Source organism: Salvelinus sp. IW2-2015, linkage group LG24, assembly GCF_002910315.2.
Source record: "Salvelinus sp. IW2-2015 linkage group LG24, ASM291031v2, whole genome shotgun sequence".
NCBI lineage: Eukaryota > Metazoa > Chordata > Actinopteri > Salmoniformes > Salmonidae > Salvelinus > Salvelinus sp. IW2-2015.
Window position 1 is genome coordinate 1,768,221 of NC_036864.1, and position 22,000 is coordinate 1,790,220.

Here is a 22,000-nt window from a genome sequence, read left to right on the forward strand (position 1 = left end):
TACTCATTCAAGGGATTCTCTATATTTTTATTACTTTCTACATTGTAGAATAATAGTGAAGACATCAAAACTATGAAATAACACATATGGATTCATGTAGTAACCAAAAAGCGTTAAATCAAAAATACATTTTATATTTGAGATTCTTCAAATAGCCACCCTTTGCCTTCACAGCTTTGCACACTCTTGGCATTCTCTCAACCAGCTTCATGAGGTAGTCACCTGGAATTCATTTCAATTAACAGGTGTGCCTTGTTAAAAGTTAATTTGTGGAATTTCTTTCCTTCTTAATGCGTTTGAGTCAATCAGTTGTGTTGTGACAAGGTAGGAGGGGTATACAGAAGATAGCCCTATTTGGCAAAATACCAAGTCCATATTATGGCAAGAAGAGCTCAAATAAGCAACAAAACGATAGTCCATCATTATTTTAAGACATGAAGGTCAGTCAATACGGAACATTTCAAGAACTTTGAAAGTTTCTTCAAGTGCAGTCGCAAAAACCATCAAGCGCTATGATGAAACTGGCTCTCATGAAGACCGCCACAGAAATGGAAGACCCAGAGTTACCGCTGCTGCAGAGGATAAGTTCATTTGATTTACCAGCCTCAGAAATTGCAGCCCAAATAAATGCTTCAGAGTGTTCAAGTAACAGACACAATTCAACATCAACTGTTCAGAGGAGACTGTGAATCAGGACTTCATGGTAGAATTGCTGCAAATAAACCACTACTAAAGGACACCGATAAGTAGAGACTTGCTTGGGCCAAGAAACACAAGCAACGGACATTATACCGGTGGAAATTTGTCCTTTGGTCTGGAGTCCAAAATGTAGATTTTTGGTTCCAACCGCCGTGTCTTTGTGAGACGCGGTGTGGGTGAACGGATGATCTCTGCATGTGTATTTCCAACCGTAAAGCATGGAGGAGGAGGTGTGATGGTGTGTGTGGGGGGGGGGGGGGGGTACTTTGCTGATGACTGATTTATTTAGAATTTTAAAAAGGCACACTTAACCAGCATGGCTAATACAGCATTCTGCAGTGATACGCCATCCCATCTGGTTTGGGCTTAGTGGGACTATCATCTTTTTTCTCAACAGGACAATGACCTAACACACCTCCAGGCTGTGTAAGGGCTGTTTAACCTAGAGGGAGAGTGATGAGTGCTGCATCAGATGACCTGGCCTCCACAATCCCCCGACCTCAACCAAAATGAGATGGTTTGAGAGGAGTTGGACTGCAGAGTGAAGGAAAAGCAAGTGCTCAGCATATATTGAAACTCCTTCAAGACTGTTGGAAAAGCATTCCAGGTGAAGCTTGTTGAGAGCATGCCAAGAGTGTGCAAAGCTGTCAAGGCAAATGGTGGCTATTTGAATAATCTCAAATGTAAAATATATTTTGATTTGTTTAACACTTTTTGGTTACTACATGATTCCATATGTGTTATTTCATAGTTTTGATGTCTTCACTAAAAATAAAGAAAAACCTTTGAATGAGTAGATGTTCTAAAACTTTTGACCGATAGTGTACCTGACAGGTCGGCATATCAAGAAGCGGATTAAACAGCATGATCATTACACAGGTGCAACTTGTGCTGGGGACAATAAAAGGCCACTAAAAATGTGCAGTTGTCACAACACAATGCCACAGATGTCTCAAGTTTTGAGCGAGCGTGCAATTGGCAAGCTGACTGCAGGAATGTCCAACCTGTTGCCAGATAATTTAATCTTCATTTCTCTACCATAAGCCGCCTCAAACGTGGTTTGAGAATTTGGTAGTACGTCTAACTGGCCTCACAACTGCAGACCACCAGCCCAGGAACTCCACATCACCTGCGGGATCGTCTGAGACCAGCCAACCGGACAGCTGATGAAACTGGGTTTGCACCTTAAAACCTCTTATGGCTCAAATATCAGCAGTGAGTATCAGCAGTGGAAAGAGGTGGCCATTTCAAACGGCCTCGTACTCAATTCTTGCTCGTACAATATGCATATTATTATTACTTTTGGATAGAAAACACTGTCTAGTTTCTAAAACAGGTTTAATTATTTCTCTAAGTGAAACATAACTCTTTTTACAGCCCATTTTCTGTAAAAAGTGAAATTTCCAAGAAGCTATGTCTCTCTTCAAGATACTCTCTATAAAAGGCCTTGGCACTTAGGACTGTAGAAACACGTCACACGCCTTCCCCTGGATGTCATGCGGAAGTGAGAGAAGAAATGACTTGATTATCTCTGTCAGGGTCTGAAAACAACATCTTGGAGTGATAAGTGCGCACTTAATTTTTTTTTCTGGGCGCGAAGTAGGATCTGGACTGCGCTCCTGGAAAACCCTCGTTATAGGTGAATATGACCTCCAGCTTCGATTTTATTTGATACATGTCACAATATCATCCTAAAGTATGTTTTTTTCAATATACTTTAATTATATTATTGAAATTTATTCTGGACTTTAGACGTGATGCGACGCAAGAATTTTGTCAAGACGGAGAGGTTAGCACGGCATGGCCAGTGTGCCATGCTAATTCAAGAGGGACATCGTTCGTTCTAGGTCCAAATGAACACGGTTCTGAACAAAGGACCCTTTGGAGAACATTCTGATGGAAAATCAACAAAGATAAGGACCCATTTGGGATGCTTTTTCATATATCTGTCGAACTGTGCTATCGCTAGCGTTTGACTAGAATCAATGCTGCTGTGTGTTAGCTATTGTAGTAAGCTAATATAACGATATATTGTGTTTTCGCTGTAAAACACTTCAGAAATCGGAAATATTGTCTGTATTCCAAGATCTTTCTCTTCATTAGCTATCCACCATATATTTTTCTGAAATGTTTTCTGATGTGTAATTAGTAGTTGACGTTGGTGCTGTATTTTCTCTGGCTACTCCCGTGCGATTTCTGACTGTAGCTATGATGGTGGCTAAGATGGTAGCAGTAATGTAAAACTGATTTATAGCTAAAATATGCAAATTCTTCGAACAAAACATAGATTTATTGTGTAACATGTTATAGGACTGTCATCTGAGGGAGTTTTTTCTAGGTTATTTAGGTTGGTTCTAGGTTATTTAGGTTGGTTCTAGGTTAGTTTGGTTAGCTTTGTGCATGCTACTTGCATGCTACCGTTGCTGTGAAAATGTCTGTCTGTCTTTTGTTTTGGTGGTGAGCTAACATAAATATATGTGGTGTTTTCGCTGTAAAACACTTCAGAATCGGAAATATTGTCTGTATTCACAAGATCTTTGTCTTTCATTAGCTATCCACCATATATTTCTCTGAAATGTTTTCTGATGTGTAATTAGTAGTTGACGTTGGTGTCTGTATTTTCTCTGGCTACTCCCGTGCGATTTCTGACTGTAGCTATGATGGTAGCAGTAATGTAAAACTGATTTATAGCTAAAATAGCAATTTTTTGGAACAAAAACATAGATTTATTGTGTAACATGTTATAGGACTGTCATCTGAGGTAGTTTTTTCTAAGTTATTTAGGTTGGTTTTAGGTTAGTTAGGTTGGCTTGTGCATGCTACTTCATCCTACTTGTGCTGTGAAAAATGTCTGTCCTCTTTTTTATTTGGTGGTGAGCTAACATAAATATATGTGGTGTTTTCTCTGTAAAACATTTAAAAAATCRGACATGTTGGCTGGATTGACAAGATGTTTATCTTTCAAATGCTGTATTGGACTTGTTAATGTGTGAAAGTTAAATATTTTAAAAAAATAGATTTTGAATTTCGCGCCCTGCACTTGAGCTGGATGTTGTCAGAGGTGTACCGATATCGGGCTTGCAGCCTGAAGAAGTTAAACTTTCTGCACAAACAGTCAGAAACCTTCTCAGGGAAGCTCATCTGCATGCTCGTCATCCTCACCAGGTTCTTGACCTGGGCGTCGTAACCAACTTCAGTGGGCAAATTCTCACCTTCAATAGACACTGGCACGCTGGAGAAGTGTGCTCTTCAGGGATCAATCTCGGTTTCAACTGTACTGGGCAGACAGCGTGTATGACGGCATGTTGACGAGCGGTTTGCTGATGTCAACATTGAATTGAGTGCGCCACGGTGGCGGTAGGGTTATGGTATGGGCAGGCATAAGCTACGGACAACGAACACAATTGCATTTTATCGATGGCAATTTGAATGCAAAGAGATACCGTGACGAGATCCTGAGGCCCATTGTCGCACCATTCCTCAGTCACCATTACCTCATGTTTCAGCATGATAATGCACAGCCCCATGTTGCATCTGTACAAAATGCCTGGAAGCTGAAAATGTCCCAGTTCTTTCATGGCCTACATACATAGACATGTTACCCATTGAGCATGTTTGGGATGCTCTGGATCGACGTATACGACAGCGTGTCTAAGTTCCCGACAATATCCAGCAACTTCCCACAGCCATTGAAGGAGGGGTGGGATAACATTGCACAATCATCAGTCTGATAAACTCTATGCGAAGGAGCTATGTCACCCACAATGAGGCAAATGGTGGTCACACCAGGTACTGACTGGTTTTCAGATCCACGCCCCTACTTTTCTTTTTAAAAAGGTTTCTCTGACCAACAGAGGCATATCTGCATTTCCAGTCATGTGAAATCCATAGATTAGGCTTAAATTTATTTATTTAAATTGACTGATTTCCTTAGAAGAACTGTAACTTCGTAAAATCTTTGAAATTGTTGCATGTTGTGTTTATATTTCTGTTGGAAATAAACACAACATTGGAAATCCCGCTCACCATTCCATGTCCTTTCCTACAGCTCCGCTAAAAACCACTCCAAGTAAGCTCCATTCATTAAAATCACAATTTAACCAACACCCATTTATTTTTGTGACTACCTGGACCTACCAATTGGTTTTTAAGTATTGAAACCAAACCATGTGGATTTTAATGAAAAGTATTTGAATAAACATGAAAAAGGTGAATGGAAGAAGCAAGCCATTTAAAAAATGGGCTACATGTCATATTAAACAGTATATAAACACTCTAAATAGGGCAGGAGCCAGACAGGGGCCTAAGGAAAGAAAAATAATTATTTAGGCTATATAATTTCAAGTCTATAGACCACAAAGAAATACATTGTGAAGCATTTGCACGTGCTACACAATAGGCTGGTAGCGCTCAGCATTTCGTTGCATTAAATCTTTACAGTCTATAAATTGTGATATACTAAGTATTCAATTCAATTTAAACAAAAAAGTGCCTTTGAATTCATTTTTAGAAATACATTTGTAAAAATACGAGGCCCGTCTGGGGCTTCAGACTCATGTGATGCTACCTAGAGAGCTGGCCAGCAGCTGAGAATATCTTCTCCTCACTTGCAGAGCCACTGGGGATGATAAACACCCTTTTCTATATGTAGGTCTAAACGGTTTTTAGGCTAAATAACCCAATCAAAACAGAAAGCTCCTCGAACGTGGGAATATGCCAGGCCTATTGGGCCAAAATCAATTATGGCCTATTGTATAGATAATAAAAACAAAAATTTACAAAACGTTTAAGAGATTTAGATTTGTTAAAAATACTTTGCTACAATGACACACTTCGTTACATATCCACCTTAGTTGTGGACACTACATCACTGCACTCCCTCTTGGTCCTCATCTTTATAAGTCACCTTGATTTWGCACCTGTGTGTTTTATCAGTTTATGAAAATATTTAGCGAACTCCATGACAGTAGCTAAAGTAAGGGACTGTTAGCAGCACACAGGTAGACTACAGATGCATGCTGGGCCAGGCATGCCCTGAGCTCGTGAAGTGAGCGCGACTGGAACAAAAATTGGAGCGGATGAGAAGGCCGACGCTCAGGTCTTTGGGAATTTCGCTCCAGTGAAATTGGGCACGCTCCGCTCTAGCTCCACTCACATACTCCGGTTCAGTGTAGTTGCATCACGCAGCATCATCAATAAATGACAACGTAATATCAATGTGTGTGTGTGTGTGTGTGTATGTGCTGTATGCATGTCTTACTTAGCAATGAGGTAATTCAAGGAGAGCCTCAGGATGGCCAAGAAGAGGAACATGGGGATGGCCCAGCCATGCCACGCAGCATTCATGTAGATCTGAGACAGGAGGAAATACAAATGACAATCATCATTTCATCCAGCACTTAGCCTACATCCTATTTCTCACAATCACCAGATGTAATATACACGTCTCCTAAATGACAAGCACTACTGAATATAGTGGGAGATTTGGGACATCGAATGAGAGGAAGTTGAAGAGACAAACAGAAGAGACATTTGGTCGATGTCCATCTCTATAGAATAGCATGTGTCAAAGTCGAGMGATAACGTTTCCAGTAGTCAAACGCCTACAGTTACATATTCGTTTCCTTACCCTGTAAGCAGTCTATGGACATCCGTGCTTTGGTTTTGTTTACCTGGCCCCGTTTCCAAATGCTAACTTTTTACATTTGTGGCACAACTCCAACGCAAGTCAATGGTACCAATAYGAGCATTATTTGGGCCTTCATGTCCAAATCATCCTAAAGTTACTCAAATGAATTGTGTTGCGCAACAGTCACTTCTAGATGATTTGGACATGACTCTCATATCCTTTTAAAAAGACAGATAGGAGCAGTTGTACTCACTATGAAGGAAATAGCTGAGGTGTATACTGAGTGCCAGTTGGATAAGGCTGAGAGGTTCCTCATGAAGTTAGTGACAGGTCTGGCTCCTCGCTCTGGAAAAATTACAAAATCAGTCATCGACTTGTCACGTCACAATATCTGACCGGCAGTAGCTCAACGGCAGAAGGTATGACTGTTCCGAGTGGGAATTCATCTATAAATACTCACTGAGTCGCCTCATGTTTTCTGTTAGCCTGGAGAGGGGGACATACAAAACAGTAATGTTACAACAGGAACTTTAGCATGCTAACGTCTGTGTATGCTACTTTAGCATGCTAACGTCTGTGTATGCTACTTTAGCATGCTAACGTCTGTGTATGCTACTTTAGCATACACAGACACCACACAGTGGGGGAGCACAATCCTCAAAAATCTACTGAAAGAGCGAAATGTTCCTGCGGAGGAGGTGGCAACACCTCAACCCACTGATCATCCTGTTTATGAGTCACACAGAGGCAAGGAGGAGAGGAAAGAAGAGCTCAATCTATTTCTCTCAGTTCTCGCCACAAGGTCAGCTACAATACAGCACATTCTTTCTAGAGCTTTCTACCTGCGCTGACAACTTTTATCCAATCCGTGTGCACGCGTGCGTGCGTTTACAGTACTCTCCTGCSTAAGGTCACAGCAGCCCATGACCTGAAGGATGAGTAAACCCTATACTATCTGATCTGTGCTGAGCKTCAAAATGAGCCAAGTCCTAGACTGAACCCAGCTAGCTWCAAGTGGAGCAGGACGTATGAGTTGCATCTAGACACTGATCTAAGATCAGTGTGGAGTTTACCCCCTAATGGTTAAGGTTAGAATTGGGGGATAGTGAAGCTGATCCTAAATCAGTGCCTGAGGGCAATGTCTATAGCCTCWGTCAATGGCTGCAGGGAGTGGTAGTGTGGTCAAGCCACCACCAGATGGCACAGACACTGTATTCAGTGATGTGCAACATATAGAGAAGGTCCAGAGGTGTTCACATGTTCAGATATTGACTACTACAACACAGCCTCTCAATGTGACTGCTGTTTTCACCAGCTGGTTCAGTACTCACCTTTTAGTACATAGAAATACGTTTACAAGAACAGACATTCCAATGTAAACCAATAATCCATGATGGGGTGGACCCATTCATTCCATTGTATTTCTAGGATTTTCACAACCCATCGTATGAATAGAACAACGCACCTTTTAGCGCTTAGCGGTTCCTCAGCCTCCACAGTGTTCTCCTCCGGGACGAAGCGGAAGTCTTCTATGTAGACCCCCACCCTGTCGTAGAGCCACCTCCACGCCCGCAAGTACAGGGTCTCCCCCTGCGGCGGCTTCTCTTTGTCTGGAGGGGCAGAGTTGAAGGTCACATTCTCATTAGACTTCTTTATTTGTTAGTGGGCGTTTCACGTTACTGTACACGTCGAAGAGGACTCATGTTTGTTCTTTTGTCTTTTATCTTGTTACTGAATATAAATAAATGCACATTCAAAAAGACAGAGAAAGAAGGAGAGCGAGGACAAGACAGACACAGGAAGAGAGGTTACAGGCAGCGCAGGTTTATAATTARTACAATGAAGTTGCCYCCCTGTCKGTTTGGAATGTCTGTGCCCAAGGGCAACTTCGAACTACCTGAAGCCGTTTATTAAATGWAGACAGGTAGAGAAGGAGATAAAGGTCTGTAGATCTCCCTGTTAAGACGCTGGTTTAATTTAGAGTTAATACCAAAGACCCATTAACCTAAATTACACACTGAGCTCCTTGTGYGTCTCTTACAGAAACACAMATTCACGTACGCSCACATTCTACATTTGGCGAGGCTGCTCTAACTGACGCCGTGGGCCTGTTTGGCCTAGATTAAACCGAGCCCATTTCCTACAATAAAACCCTCGCCAGTGTCACCAGCACCTGAAGCTACRAGACAAACTGGTTCTGGAACCCTAAAAGAATCAAGATTTTTGCTTTTTCAAAAGACACTTCTACAGTTGAAAGTGTTCCGTCCCACACACACAAACCGTGTCTTTCTTCCAGCCTGCCGGCAGATCGGCTGCCTGCCAGTAATCTGTGCTCCACACACACTAAAATATATCTGGTAAAGAGGATGTTCAGCACCCGGAATGTGTTCTGCACTAAACACTGCTATTAAAGCTGCCCGTCCTTATACGGTTGGGTTAGAGTTTTAAAATGAATGGGGAAACAGATCATTTTTGAAGAAATTATTTTGATATGAGAACACACACACACACCTCTAACTTTGATGAAAAACAGGTATTCTGCATTGTCTCAAGATTCTTTGTGAGTGCGTTTGTCAATATGTGAAATCCCACATGGAGAAAATAGATTCTCCATCATCCTGAATCCCCCACCCACACACATATGTAGGGTTATTACAGTCTTCCCACAGTCCCTATAGAGTCAGAGGAAACGTCGGGCTCCTGTTCTTTTCCCGTCGGGTCTACAACCGGGCTATCACTGGCTTCAACCGGACTCCTGAATGCCTTCCCAGTCTCCAGCTGCCCTGTAGTCCTACAAACCCTTTTATTTCACTGATCTATGAGCGTTACTGCCRTTTCTGACAAAGGTTTCTTCTGACCCAAGGCTCGGTAAATACTGAAACTGGCATCTTATTTAAGATCTTTACAGATCTGGGATCGGGTGTGAGCAGTATCAATCTGGTCTCTTCAATTCCATAAACAGTACTGGTTAGGGGCGGTTTTTGGGGTATACTATCAGCAGTCAGAGGTGTTACACCGTAGTCCACTTTCTGCCTTGCTTACCGGTGTCTTTGCCATTGGCAGCAGGCGTCGGAGACGGGGGTTTACGGGCAGGCTGTGGCGGCGAGTCTTCCAACCTGATAGAAGAATAGAAAAAAAGGAGAGGAGAAAGACAGAAAAAGAGTGAGTCTTTGCCACGCTATGTAAACAAACATTCAAGTACACCCTTCATGGGCYTTATGCCCCCTATAATTTTGGTTATTTGATGTATAATGTATCTTCATGCCCCTCTATGCCCTTGTAAGGCCAAGGAGACATTCCACATGGTGGAAGGTCCTGTTGGCAGGAGCTAAAATGCCACTGAAATCCATTCTGAATGGACTGGGAGAACACCAGGCTTTACTTGAAAGGAAAATTCAACCCAAAAACAATCTTTTGGTATTTGTTATATAGTCCCAATTTTTTTTGGACATGTCACCAATGAAGTGTTTCAAGCTATTTATACTCGTTGCAGCCCACTGGGGTAGGCAGGGTGGCAGCACTGGATGCAGCACACACACACACACGCGCCTTTTTTAAATTGACCAGGTAGGCCAGTAGAGAACAAGTTCTCATTTACAACTGCGACCTGGCCAAGATAAAACAAAGCAGTGCGGCAAAAACAACACAAAAGATAGACAGACACACAGACAGAGAGGGACGTGACTATCTCTAAGTGCTCTAAGTGAGCAACACTTAGAGGATGAGATGACACACATTACGTTCCCCTCGCTCTCTCCATCACCGACCTGGATTTCAGCACCTCGTTCATCCTCAGTTCGAGGTCGAGCCTCTTCCCCCTCTCCCTCTCCAGCTCTTCCTTTATCTTCTCCACATTCGTTTCYTCTCGTAGCTTCCTCAACTCCTCTTCTGAAAAACACACATGAATGACTGGTATCATGATGATAATGATGACAATGGTGATTAGCACCACATTTGTTTACCCCCGTTGTTAATCCACAAAGATTCCAGAAAAACAATTTCCATTTGTTCAAAATCTGGTCAAATCTGGTTTAAACCTTGGCGATGATCTGGATCATATTGTCACATCTTTACAAGGGGCCGTTTCAGAACAACAACAGTTATTCTGGTAGCTTCTGAGCTGTGATTAAATTTCAACCTCTGCAGAATGCAGTACAGAATGATAATCATGGGATGAGATTGTGATCCTCTTACATTGTCCCACTTGGCTCCTTTCACTGCTCTGCTATGTATCCTGAGCCGAGCCACTGCGATGCTAAGAGGCTGGTCACTAGTCACAATACACAGCTGACAGACGAGAGAACACTCCGGTAATTGTTTCACTAATGTCCCCTGTTTCTTTCTCGTTTCCTCTTTTCCTTCTCGCTTCCTCTTTCAGTCTCTCCGATCCTCTTCTTTCTTACTGACCTCTTTCCCTCCCTCCCTYCCCTCTCCTCGCCTGGCTGACTCCAGTAGTGTCAGGTGTCATCAGGTGACTGGGCAGACCATGTCTCCTCTCAGCCTCATGACTGAGCTCAGCCCTGTGTTCCTGCTCACCTTTTGTCCCTGCTCACACAACCAGAGTCTCATGAATACTGGAAGAGAGCAGGCAGCTCCTCTCACAAAGACTGGAGTCACATGGTTGATGAACATGGCACATTAACGGATACACAAAGTGACGCCAGATTCAAATCTTTGCAAAGTGACTGCAACACACACACACAGCAACAACAAAAAACACCCTCTCACTGTCAACTGCGTTTATTTTCAGCAAACTTAACATGTGTAAATATTTGTATGAACATAAGATTCAACAGACAAACTGAACAAGTTCCACAGACATGTGTCTAACAGAAATGGAATAATGTGTCCCTGAACAAAGGGGGGGGGTCAAAATCAAAAGTAACAGTCAGTATCTGGTGTGGCCACTAGCTGCATTAAGTACTGCAGTGCATCTCCTCTCATGGACTGCACCAGATTGACAGTTCTTACTGTGAGATGTTAACCCACTCTTCCACCAAGTCACCTGCAGTTCCCTGACATTTCTTGGAGGGGGGGCCCTAGCCCTCACCCTCCGATCCAACAGGTCCCAGAGTGCTCAATGGGATTGAGATCCGGCCTCTTCGCCGGCCATGGCAGAACTGACATTCCTGTCATGAGGAAATCACGCCCAGAATGAGCAGTATGGCTGGTGGCATTGTCATGCTGGAGGGTCATGTCAGGATGAGCCTGCAGGAAGGGTTCCACGAGGGAGGTCTTCCGTGTAACGCACAGCATTGAGATTACCTGCAATGACAACAAGCTCAGTCCGATGATGCTGTGACACACCTCCCCAGACCATGACGGACCCTCCACCTCCAAATCGATCGCTCCAGAGTACAGGCCTCGGTGTAACGCTCATTCCTTCAACAATAAACACAAACCGACCATCACCCCTGGTGAGACAAAACCGCGACTCGTCAGTGAAGAGCACTTTTTGCCAGTCTTGTCTGGTCCAGCGACGGTGGGTTTGTGCCCATAGGTCACCGCTGTTGCCGGTGATGTCTGGTGAGGACCTGCCTTACAACAGGCCTCAAGCCCTCAGTCCAGCCTCTCTCAGCCTATTGCGGACAGTCTGAGCACTGATGGCGGGATTATGCGTTCTGGTGTAACTCGAGCAGTTGTTGCCATCCTGTACCTGTCCCGCAGGTGTGATGTTCGGATGTAGTGATCCTGTGCTGGTGCTACACGTGGTCTGCCACTGCGAGGACGATCAGCTGTCCGTCCCGTCTACCTGTAGCTCTGTCTTAAGCTTCTCACAGTACGGACATTGCAATTTATTGCCCTGGTCACATCTGCAGTCCTCATGCCTCCTTGCAGCATACCTAAGGCACGTTCACGCAGGTGAACAGGGACCCAGGGCATCTTTCTTTGGTGTTTTTCAGAGTCAGTAGAAAGGCGCTCTTTAGTGTCCTAAGTTTTCATAAAATTGTGACCTTAATTGCCTACCGTCTGTAAGCTGTTAGTGTCTTAACAACCGTTCCACAGGTGCATGTTCATGTATTGTTTATGGTTCATTGAACAAGCATGGGAAACAGTGTTTAAACCCTTTACAATGAAGATCTGTGAAGTTATTTGGATTTTTATGAATTATCTTTGAAAGACCGGGTCCTGAAAAAAGGAACGTTTATTTTTTTGCTGAGTTTACACACACAGTCTTGCAAAAGTATTCATTCCCCTTGGCGTTTTTTCCTATTTTGTTGCATTACAACATGTCATTTAAATGTATTTTTATTTGGATTTCAATTAATGGACATACACTTTGTAATAACCAATTTGTAATATTTTGTGTAAAGATTCGTTTTTGCCCCCCCCGTGCTTATGTATTCACCCCCTTTGCTATGAAGCCCCTAAATAGGACCTGGTGCAACCAATTACCTTCAGACGTTACATAATTAGTGAAATAAAGTCCACCTGTATGCAATCTAAGTGTCACATGATCTTAGTAWATATACACACACCCCTGTTCTGAAAGGCCCCAGAGTCTGCAATACCACTAAGCAAGGGGCACCAACAAGCAAGCGGRACCATGAAGACCAAGGAGCGGCAGGTAGCCTAGTGGTTAGAGCGTTGGACTAATAACCGAAAGTTAGCGAGATAGAATCCCCGAGCTGACAACTAAAAAAAAGAAGAAAAAGAAGAAGAAAAATAAGTTTTGCCCCAAAACAAGGCAGTTAACCCACTGTTCATAGGCCGTCAATGAAAATAAGAATTCGTTAACTGACTTGCCTAGTTAAATAAAAGTAAAATAATAAAAGGAGCTCTCCAAACAGGCAAGGGACAAAGTTATGGATAAGTACAGATCAGGGTTGGGTTATAAAAAAAAAAATCGGAACTTTGAACATCCCATTAAAGCACATTTAAATCCATCATAAAAAAAGGAAAGAATATGGCACCACAACAAACCTGCCAAGAGAGGACCACCCACCTAAAAAGAAATAAAAACACAGACCAGGCGAGGGCGGCATTAATCAGAGGCAACCACACACGGTGGTGGCAGCATCATGCTGTGGGTATGTTTTTCATTGGCAGGGACTGGGAAACTGGTCAGAATTGAAGGAATGATGGATGGYGCTAAATACAGGGAAATTCTTGAGGGACACCTGTTTCAGTCTTCCAGAGATTTGAGACTGGAACAGAGGTTCACCTTCCAGCAGGACAATGACYCTAAGCATCCTGCTAAAGCAACACTTGAGTGGTTTAAGGGGAAACATTTAAAATGTCTTGGAATGGCCTAGTCAAGGACCAGACCTCAATCCAATTGAGAATCTGTGGTATGACTTAAAGATTGCTGTACACCAGCGTAACCCATCCAACTTTAAGGAGCTGGAGCAGTTTTGCCTTGAAGAATGGGGAAAAATCCCAGTGGCTAGATGTGCCAAGCTTATAGAGACATACCTCAAAAGACTTGCAGCTGTAATTGCTGTGAAAGGTGGATCTACAAAGTATTGACTTTGGGGGGTGAATAGTTATGCACTCTCAAGTTCTGTTTGTCTTATTTGTYTCACAATAAAAAATATTTGCATCTTCAAAGTGGTAGGCATGTTGTTTAAATCAAATTATACAAAAATCTATTTTAGATTCCAGGTTGTAAGGCAACAAAATTGGAAAAATTCCAAAGGGGTGTGAATACTTGCACAAGTCACTGTATAGGATACAACCATAAAGGAACATATTATATATGTAGTAACCAAAAGTGTTAAATCAAAAATATTTTATATTTGAGATTCTTCAAARTAGCCACCCTTTGCCTTGCTGACAGCTTTGCACACTCTAGGCATTCTCTCAACCAGCTTCACCTGGAAGGCTTTTCCAACAGTCTTGAAGGAGTTCCCACATACGCTGAGCACTTGTTGGCAGCTTTGAATTCACTCTGCAGTCCAACTCATCCCAAACCATCTCAATTGGGTTGAAGTCAGGTGATTGTGGTGGCCAGGTCATCTGATGCAGCAMTCCCTCACTCTCCCGCTTTGTCAAATAGCCCTTTCAAAGCCTGGAGGTGTGTTTTGGGTCATTGTCCTGTTGAAAAACAAATGATAGTGGGACTAAGCGCAAACTAGATGGGATGGTGTATTACTGCAGAATGCTGGTTAAGTGTGCCTTGAATTCTAAATAAAATCAGTGTCACCAGCAAAACCCCGCCACACCTCCTCCACCATGCTTCACGGTGTTAACCACACCTCCTTTGCGTCTCCCAAAGTCACAGCGGTTGGAACCAAAAATGTGAACATTGCTCRTGTTTCTTGGACCAAGCAAGTCTTCTTATTGGTGTCCTTTAGTTGTGATTTCTTGGCAGAAATTCRACCATGAAGGCCTGATTCACAGTCTCCTCTGAACAGTTGATGTTGAGACAATATKTTGACAGTTTTGGAAGCTTTGGAGTGTTTCCTATCCTAATCTGTCAATTATATGCATATTCTAGCATCTGGACCTGAGAAATAGTCAGTTTACCTTGGGAACGTTATTTTTCCAAACATAAAAATTCTGCCCCCTAGCTGAAAGAAGTTAAGGAAAGAAATTCAACAAATTAACTTTYAGCAAGGCACACCTGTTAATTGAAATGCAATCCAGGTGACTACCTCATGAATCTGGTTGAGAGAATGCCAAGTGTGCAAAGCTGTCAATGGCAAAGGGTGGCTACTTTGAAGAATCTCACATAAAATATTTAGAATCTTTTATTTATTTTATTTTTTTACACTTTGTGGTTACTACATAAATGTGTTATTTCATAGTTTTGATGTCTTCACTATTATTCTACAACGTAGAAGCCACAATCAATTTGAAATATTAAAGCYGATCCACCCCACCCAACAACAAAAAATAAATAGGGGGGAAAAGACTGGAGCAGAGGACGAGTTGTCAGTTGAAAACAATAGAAGCCAAACTCTGGTCAGGAGCAACAAAGCAAAGTGAGGAGATCCACCGCCCTTATACAATGGTAAGGAATGGTAGGGTAAACGCTGCCATACTGTAGATCAGTGCTGAGGTGACTGTTGTCAAATGTATTATTAGTGATAAAAATAGGTGGGTAAACGCTGATCGTCGTTCAGTGAGTGAAGTAAAGCGCCTATATTTTCTATGCATTTTTTTCAGCAAAAAWAAGGTGGGTAAAAGCTTAAAAGGTGTAAACAAGGTGTAAACAGCATTTACCCTTCACTACGCCACTGTGTTGTTGTGCGTAGGATCACCCACTCATGGTACTTATTTTCTATGGGAATGTCAATTACAGTAAATGAACACAGCTCAACAGCCTGTGGAACTAACATCCATTATAAATGACTACCCACACCATATCACAACACTYGTCTCCATACAACTACTARGGTATACTGTCCTGTCACACACACCAGWCATAACTCAGTGGTTGACCTAACGCTATAAGCTACATACAAATTATTGCACACACACATTACATGCGTCCATATAGATATTGGTGTTACTTTACCCCACAGCCTTCGATCAGTCTTTCTCCTAAACATTAAGTGCTGTTCCCGAGAAAACGTGCCGCTACTAACATACCATCTTACGCCGAGTCGACTATGTACTGACGCAACCTTACACAGCAACCCTGCTAGCCTGTACAGTGTGATTAGACAGACTTGTCACCAGGATCACTCGGACTCCACAGCAGCACTGACACTAGGGGTCAAAATCAAACAGAGAAGGACAAAAGAGAGGGTGAGAGGAAAAAACAACAGATCAATAGATTTCTGTCCACCCCGTGAGTGCATGTTGAGAGAAGAGAAAGAGGGGCGGGGGGGGCTGACAGAAAGAGGTTGAGAGGGCGAAAGAGACGCTACTCCCCCCCTGTAGGGCTACATGTATAATTCACAGTTTCCTCTACCACCATCTCCCTAATTATCTAACATAGGAGATTTATACTACAGCAGTGTCACACTCTTCTCTCTCTCCATCGCTCTCATTTCTACCTGTTAACCCTCATCAAATATGTATCAGTCCCCCGTGCTACCCCCTACCTGCTAGCACAGCCACAAGCAGAGTATTGAAGTTCCCTCTCTGAGCTGGAGGATACAGAACATAGAAATCATTCCATTTCTACGATATAGAACCCAGACTAMAGATGAGCTGTGTCTCTTCCTCCCAATCCCCGTACATTCCCCGCTCTCCCTCCCGTTACCTCTCTTCCTCCCTCCTTGTACAGATCTTACTCCCTTTCTCTGTCCCGCAATCCAGTTAATGATGGCCTCCAGGCAGGTAGAACAGATATCTCTGTGTTCTGTCAGTGTTGGAATAAAAGTACCCATCTGGGTGGAAGCTCATATGTGTTGTAGCAAAAACGGCAAGCAGATACCATCTGGTATGAATGAACACAGAAGAGTTGGCTGAAGCACTGACAGAATGGCCCACCTGTCTATAGCTCTACTGTATACTCCAGTACTACAGCGGAGTATCTGAACGGTGGCTTGCCAGTCAGTGAGTGAATAAGTGGCTCTAAAACAAGCCCACTTACTTAGTAGCTACGACAACTCCGCTTCAATTCGGCTTATCATACAAGTTACTGCGGTACTTCAACAATGGAMGTTTGCTTTATTTTACCTCTACCCCACTTTGTATGTGTAATCATGATCGTAAACGTGTATTTATGTAAATGTCTGTATATGTGCTATAGGGTAAAGGTGCTGTGTCAGCCCTGCTAGTTTAGCGTGGCATGGCTCAAAACTGCCACCAAAACACTCATTAGCGACCCTTTGATTTAGCAGCGCAASATACATTTTCAATTGGTCGCTAGGGTGCCACTGAAAAAAATTATATGTAGCAAGTTGTTGGTTCACAATTTGCTTTGTTTTTAATTGTCAAGATTTATTCAAAACAGCAATGGGTATGCATACCATGTGTGCAAAAAGTTGGGTCCAAAGTCTTGGTTGAATCTTTGCCATGCGCAATTCGGTCATTATGATCTGTTTGAATGAACATTTGTAACGGCTTTCCCAAAAACCCTTCCTAATTAAATGTTGACTGCAAAGTAGGCCTACCTGGCAAAATGATATCGTGATGATTTGTATCAGTCGCGGGGCATTTATTTAGCAAACTCTGCTCTCACATATAGCCTACCGATTTTTAAAATTATTATTATTATATATTTTTTACACCTTTATTTAATCTTTATTTAACTAGGCAAGTCAGTTAAGAACACATTCTTATTTTCAATGACGGCCTAGGAACGTTTAACCTTGTCAGCTCGGGGGATCCAATCTTGCAACCTTACAGTTAACTAGTCCAATGCTCTAACACTGATTACATTGCACTCCACGAGGAGCCTGCCTGTGCCGCGAATGCAGTAAGCTAAGGTAAATTGCTAGCTAGCATTAAAAACTTATCTTATAAAAAACAATCAATGACTGTCATTGCTCCAATGTGTACTTAACCATAAACATCAATGCCTTTCTTAAAATCAATACATAAGTATATTGTTAAACCTGCATATTTAGCTAAAAGAAATCCAGGTTAGCAGGCAATATTAACCAGGTAAAATTGTAGGGTATATGCAACAATTTGGGCTGCCTGCCTCTTTGCGAACTAATTTGCCAGAATTTTACGTAATTATGACATAACATTGAAGGTTGTGCAATGTAACAGGAATATTTAGACTCATGGATGCCACCCGTTAGATAAAATACGGAACGGAATAAACGTTTTGTTTTCGAGGTGATAGTTTACGGATTAGTCAAAGGTATATGGTTTAGAGAGAAATAGTCGACGCGTTATAATTCCTGTAATAACTTGCGGCTGAAYTTGAAAGGGGTTCCTTCGTTATTTTACCGTTCATGTCTTCCATAGAGAATGTCTTGATCTACTTCAAATAAGGTCTGTGTTTCGTGCAGGCTTAAACCGCCTCGACGTTTTGATACCCGTGTAAATCTCACTAGGATAAGGTAACGTTTGTCAACATTTTCATAAATCCACTCTACAAAAAAATGATCTTCGCTTATATTTAGCCAATATTGATCAGAGTTACCTTGTCCTATGGATATCTACACAGTTATAAAATTGGCAAGGTGGTGTAAGCATACACGAAACACAGACCTTATTTTAAGTGAATCTAAAAAATATCCTATGGAATAAATGAAGGAACCGCTTTTCAGATTTTGCTAGAAGGTGTCATGGGAATTATGACTCGCACTTTGGTCGTCAATTCTTACCATGCCCATTATTAAAATAGGATTTCCTGCATATAGAAATGACAGTTTTTGTTTTCAACATTCATCACAGGTAACTTACTCTATTTTTATTCAAACAGTTGAGAGTATTTGTCTCCTAAGCAGACTCTTCAGTATCATTGTTACTTCAGAGCTGTGTGTGCGTGCGTGCGTGTGTGTGTGTGTGTGTGTGTGTGTGTGTGTGTGTATTTATGTATTAAGTTAAAATAAGTGTTCATTGTTCATTCAGTATTGTTGCAATTGTCATTATAAAAATGTGTGTGTGTGTATATGATATATCTATAAAACATATATTTTTTATATATAAAACATATATTTTTGAAATTAAATCGGCTGATTAATCGGTATCTGCTTTTTTTGTCCTCCAATAATCGGTATCTGTGTTGAAAAACCATAAAATCGGTCGACCTCTAATCCAGAGCATCCCAAACATGCTCAATGGGTGACATGTCTGGTGGGTATGCAGGCCATGGAAGAACTGGGAAATGTTGAGCTTCAGGAATTGTGTACAAATCCTTGCGACATGGGGCCGTGCATTACCATGCTGAAACATGAGGTGWTGGCGGCGGAAGAATGGCACAACAATGGGCCTCAGAATCTCGTCAGTGTCTCTCTGTGCATTCAAATTTCCATCGATAAAATGCAATTGTGTTCATTGTCCRTAGCTTATGCCTGCCCATAACCCCACCACTGGGCACTTTGTTCACATCAGCAAATCACTGATGTGCCGGGCAGATGGCACATTTGAAACTGGGATTTATCTGTGAAGAGCACACATCTCCAGCATGCCAGGTGAACATTTGCCCACTGCAGTCAGGTCAAGACCCTGGTTAGTACGACGAGCATGCGGATGAGCTTCCCTGGAGACAATTGACAGTTTGTGCAGATATTCTTCGGTTGTGCAAACCCACAGTTTCATCAGCTGTCTGGGTGGTAGGTCTCAGACGACCCCGCAGGTCCTGGGCTGGCGTGGTTACACGAGGTTTGCGGTTGAGGCAAATTCCAAATGCCAAATTCTCTAAAACAGCAGCTTAAAAATGGTAGAGAAATTAACATAACATTCTCTGACAACAGCTCTGGTGGACAGTCCTGCAGTCAAGCATGCCAATTGTACACTCCCTCAACTTGAGACATCTGTGGCATCGTGTTGTGTGACAAAACTGCACATTTTAGAGTGGCCTTTTATTGTGTGCGACCAAATCATGTGCTGGGGTCATCAACTGAAAAAAAAAGTTTGTAGCACAAGCGCCACCTGTGGAAAAAGTTWGTCTCGACTTGAGCACTGTGTGGTATAAGTAGCTTAGTTGTGACCTCGTGCTAAGTGCCAGAGAATGCCGATAACCCTATTAGACAACAGCTGACAGGACAGAGAGGCAGCCTAGGTGATAAGAGTGAAGCATTCTGGGTAATGTAACACACAGGCCTCTCCCCATGCTTGTGTAATGGATATTGAATGTACTGGAGTAATCAGGCAGAGCCAGTCACACTGTCACTCTTCATCCCGTCAGCAGGTCATCGAGGTGGACCCAACACTGGGCCTGCCTGCCCTAAGCCCGGACCCCCTCTAAACATCTAAGGTTGCTCATCAACAGAGGATGTATTTACCTCCACCCTCCCCATGTGGGTCTGAAAGCAAAGAAAGTTAAAAAACAAGATTTTGTAAAAATGTTGGGCTTTATTGTATGGGTATATTTTTTCAGGCCTTAATTGTTTTGACTAGCACCATTTGCTCTCACTGTCAATAATTATAATGTTGTAACTTCTAACAGTGACGCCTTTAAGTGCCGACATATTTTTTGAGGCAGTGCTGTCTGACAGTAGTAATGGTCTCTGATCGATTGAGATTCAAGGAGCTACTGAAGTTTAGTAACATAGTAGATGCAACTCATTGAATATTTACATTCATGCACTTTGAAAATGTAACTGTAGGGCACTCCCACACCATATGAACAAATGTGCCTACCTGATTTAGGGGTAACAATAAACAAATGTAATTGTAACATTTTCCTTGTATTTAAACACCAGTCTGAACAAATTTAAAATGTTTAAATAGATGGTTCGGATTACGGGATGTCAAGGTAATATTTWTCCACATTCTGTTCCAGTTAAAGGGTTGTTCAGATTCATTAACTTCTCTAGGATAGGGGGCAGCATTTTCACATTTGGATGAAAAGCATACCCAAATTCAACTGTCAGCTACTCATCCCCAGAAGACATGCATATTATTAGTAGATTTGGATAGAAAACACTGAAGTTTCTAAAACTGTTTGAATCATGTCTGTGAGTATAACAKAACTTATTTAGCAGGTGAAACCCCGAGGACAAACCATTCAGGATTTATTTATATTTTTTTGAGGTCACTCTTTTCAATGGATTTATTGGGAATCCAGATTTCTAATTGACCTTCTTGCAGTTCCTACCACTTCCACTGGATGTCAACAGTCTTTAGAAATTGGTTGAGGTTTTTTCCTTTGTGTAATGAAGTACGGCCATCTTGAACGAGGGTCACTTAAAGTGTCCTGTTTGTTAGAGGCGCGTGACCAGAAAGCTAGCTACAGTTAGTTTTAATCCTGTATTGAACACAGATCATCCCGTCTTATATTTTATAGATTTTTTTTACGTTAAAAAATACCTAAAGTTGTATTACAAAAGTAGTTTGAAATGTTTTGGCAAAGTTTAAAGGTCACTTTTGAGATATTTTGTAGTAACGTTGCACAAGTTGGAACCGGTGTTTTTCTGGATCAAACGCGCCAAATAAATTGACATTTTGGATATATATATATATATATAGATGGAATTAATCGAACAAAAGGACAATTTGTGATGTTTATGGGACATATTGGAGTGCCAAAAACAGAAGCTCGTCAAAGGGATAAATTATATTTTTATTTCTGCGTTTTGTGTCGCGCCTGCAGGGTTGAAATATGCTTCTTTCTCTTTGTTTACTCTGTTGCTATCCTCATAGCATCGTTTGCTTTCGCCGAAAAGCCTATTTTAATTCTGACATGTTGGCTGGATTCACAAGTGTAGCTTTAATTTGGTATCTTTCATGTGTGATTTAAATGAAAGTTTGATTTTTATAGTAATTTATTTGAATTTGGCACTGAATTTTTACTGGCTTTTGGCCAAGTGGGACGTTAGCGTCCCACATATCCCAGAGAAGTTAATGGCTAGCTCAGAATGAGCTTTCTAAAAGTTGTTTATATAGAGATCAATACTTTCGGGAGCACAGATAATTTATTTATAAATCCCATCATTGGATGGTTCGGTAGTTGGGTTTCCCAGGGGATTCTAAAGGCCAGAATAGCTGACCTAMGTTGTAAAAATAGGAGCTGCCTGTTAAAATACACTGAGTATACAAAAACATTAAGAACAGGGACCTGAAGAACTGTAATACCCTATGTTTCTCTGAGTTGTGGCTGAACCTGGACACATAATATACACGGAGTATACAAAACATTAAGAACACCTGCTC

The 22,000-nt window shown here is 41.9% G+C and overlaps 1 protein-coding gene across 3 annotated transcripts in view; it reads right to left on the reverse strand.

The window, feature by feature from the left end:
- gramd4a (GRAM domain containing 4a) overlaps positions 1-22,000 on the reverse strand; it is a 62,640-nt gene that overhangs the window by 8,145 nt on the left and 32,495 nt on the right. For all 3 annotated transcript variants that reach the window (XM_023969606.2, XM_023969605.2, XM_023969608.2), the window contains 6 exons: positions 10,096-10,216; positions 9,371-9,444; positions 7,794-7,938; positions 6,789-6,814; positions 6,582-6,673; positions 5,960-6,051 (listed from right to left, as the gene is read on the reverse strand). In XM_023969606.2, coding sequence (XP_023825374.1) covers positions 5,960-6,051; positions 6,582-6,673; positions 6,789-6,814; positions 7,794-7,938; positions 9,371-9,444; positions 10,096-10,216 — 550 coding nt within the window. The remainder of the gene's footprint in view (positions 1-5,959; positions 6,052-6,581; positions 6,674-6,788; positions 6,815-7,793; positions 7,939-9,370; positions 9,445-10,095; positions 10,217-22,000) is intronic.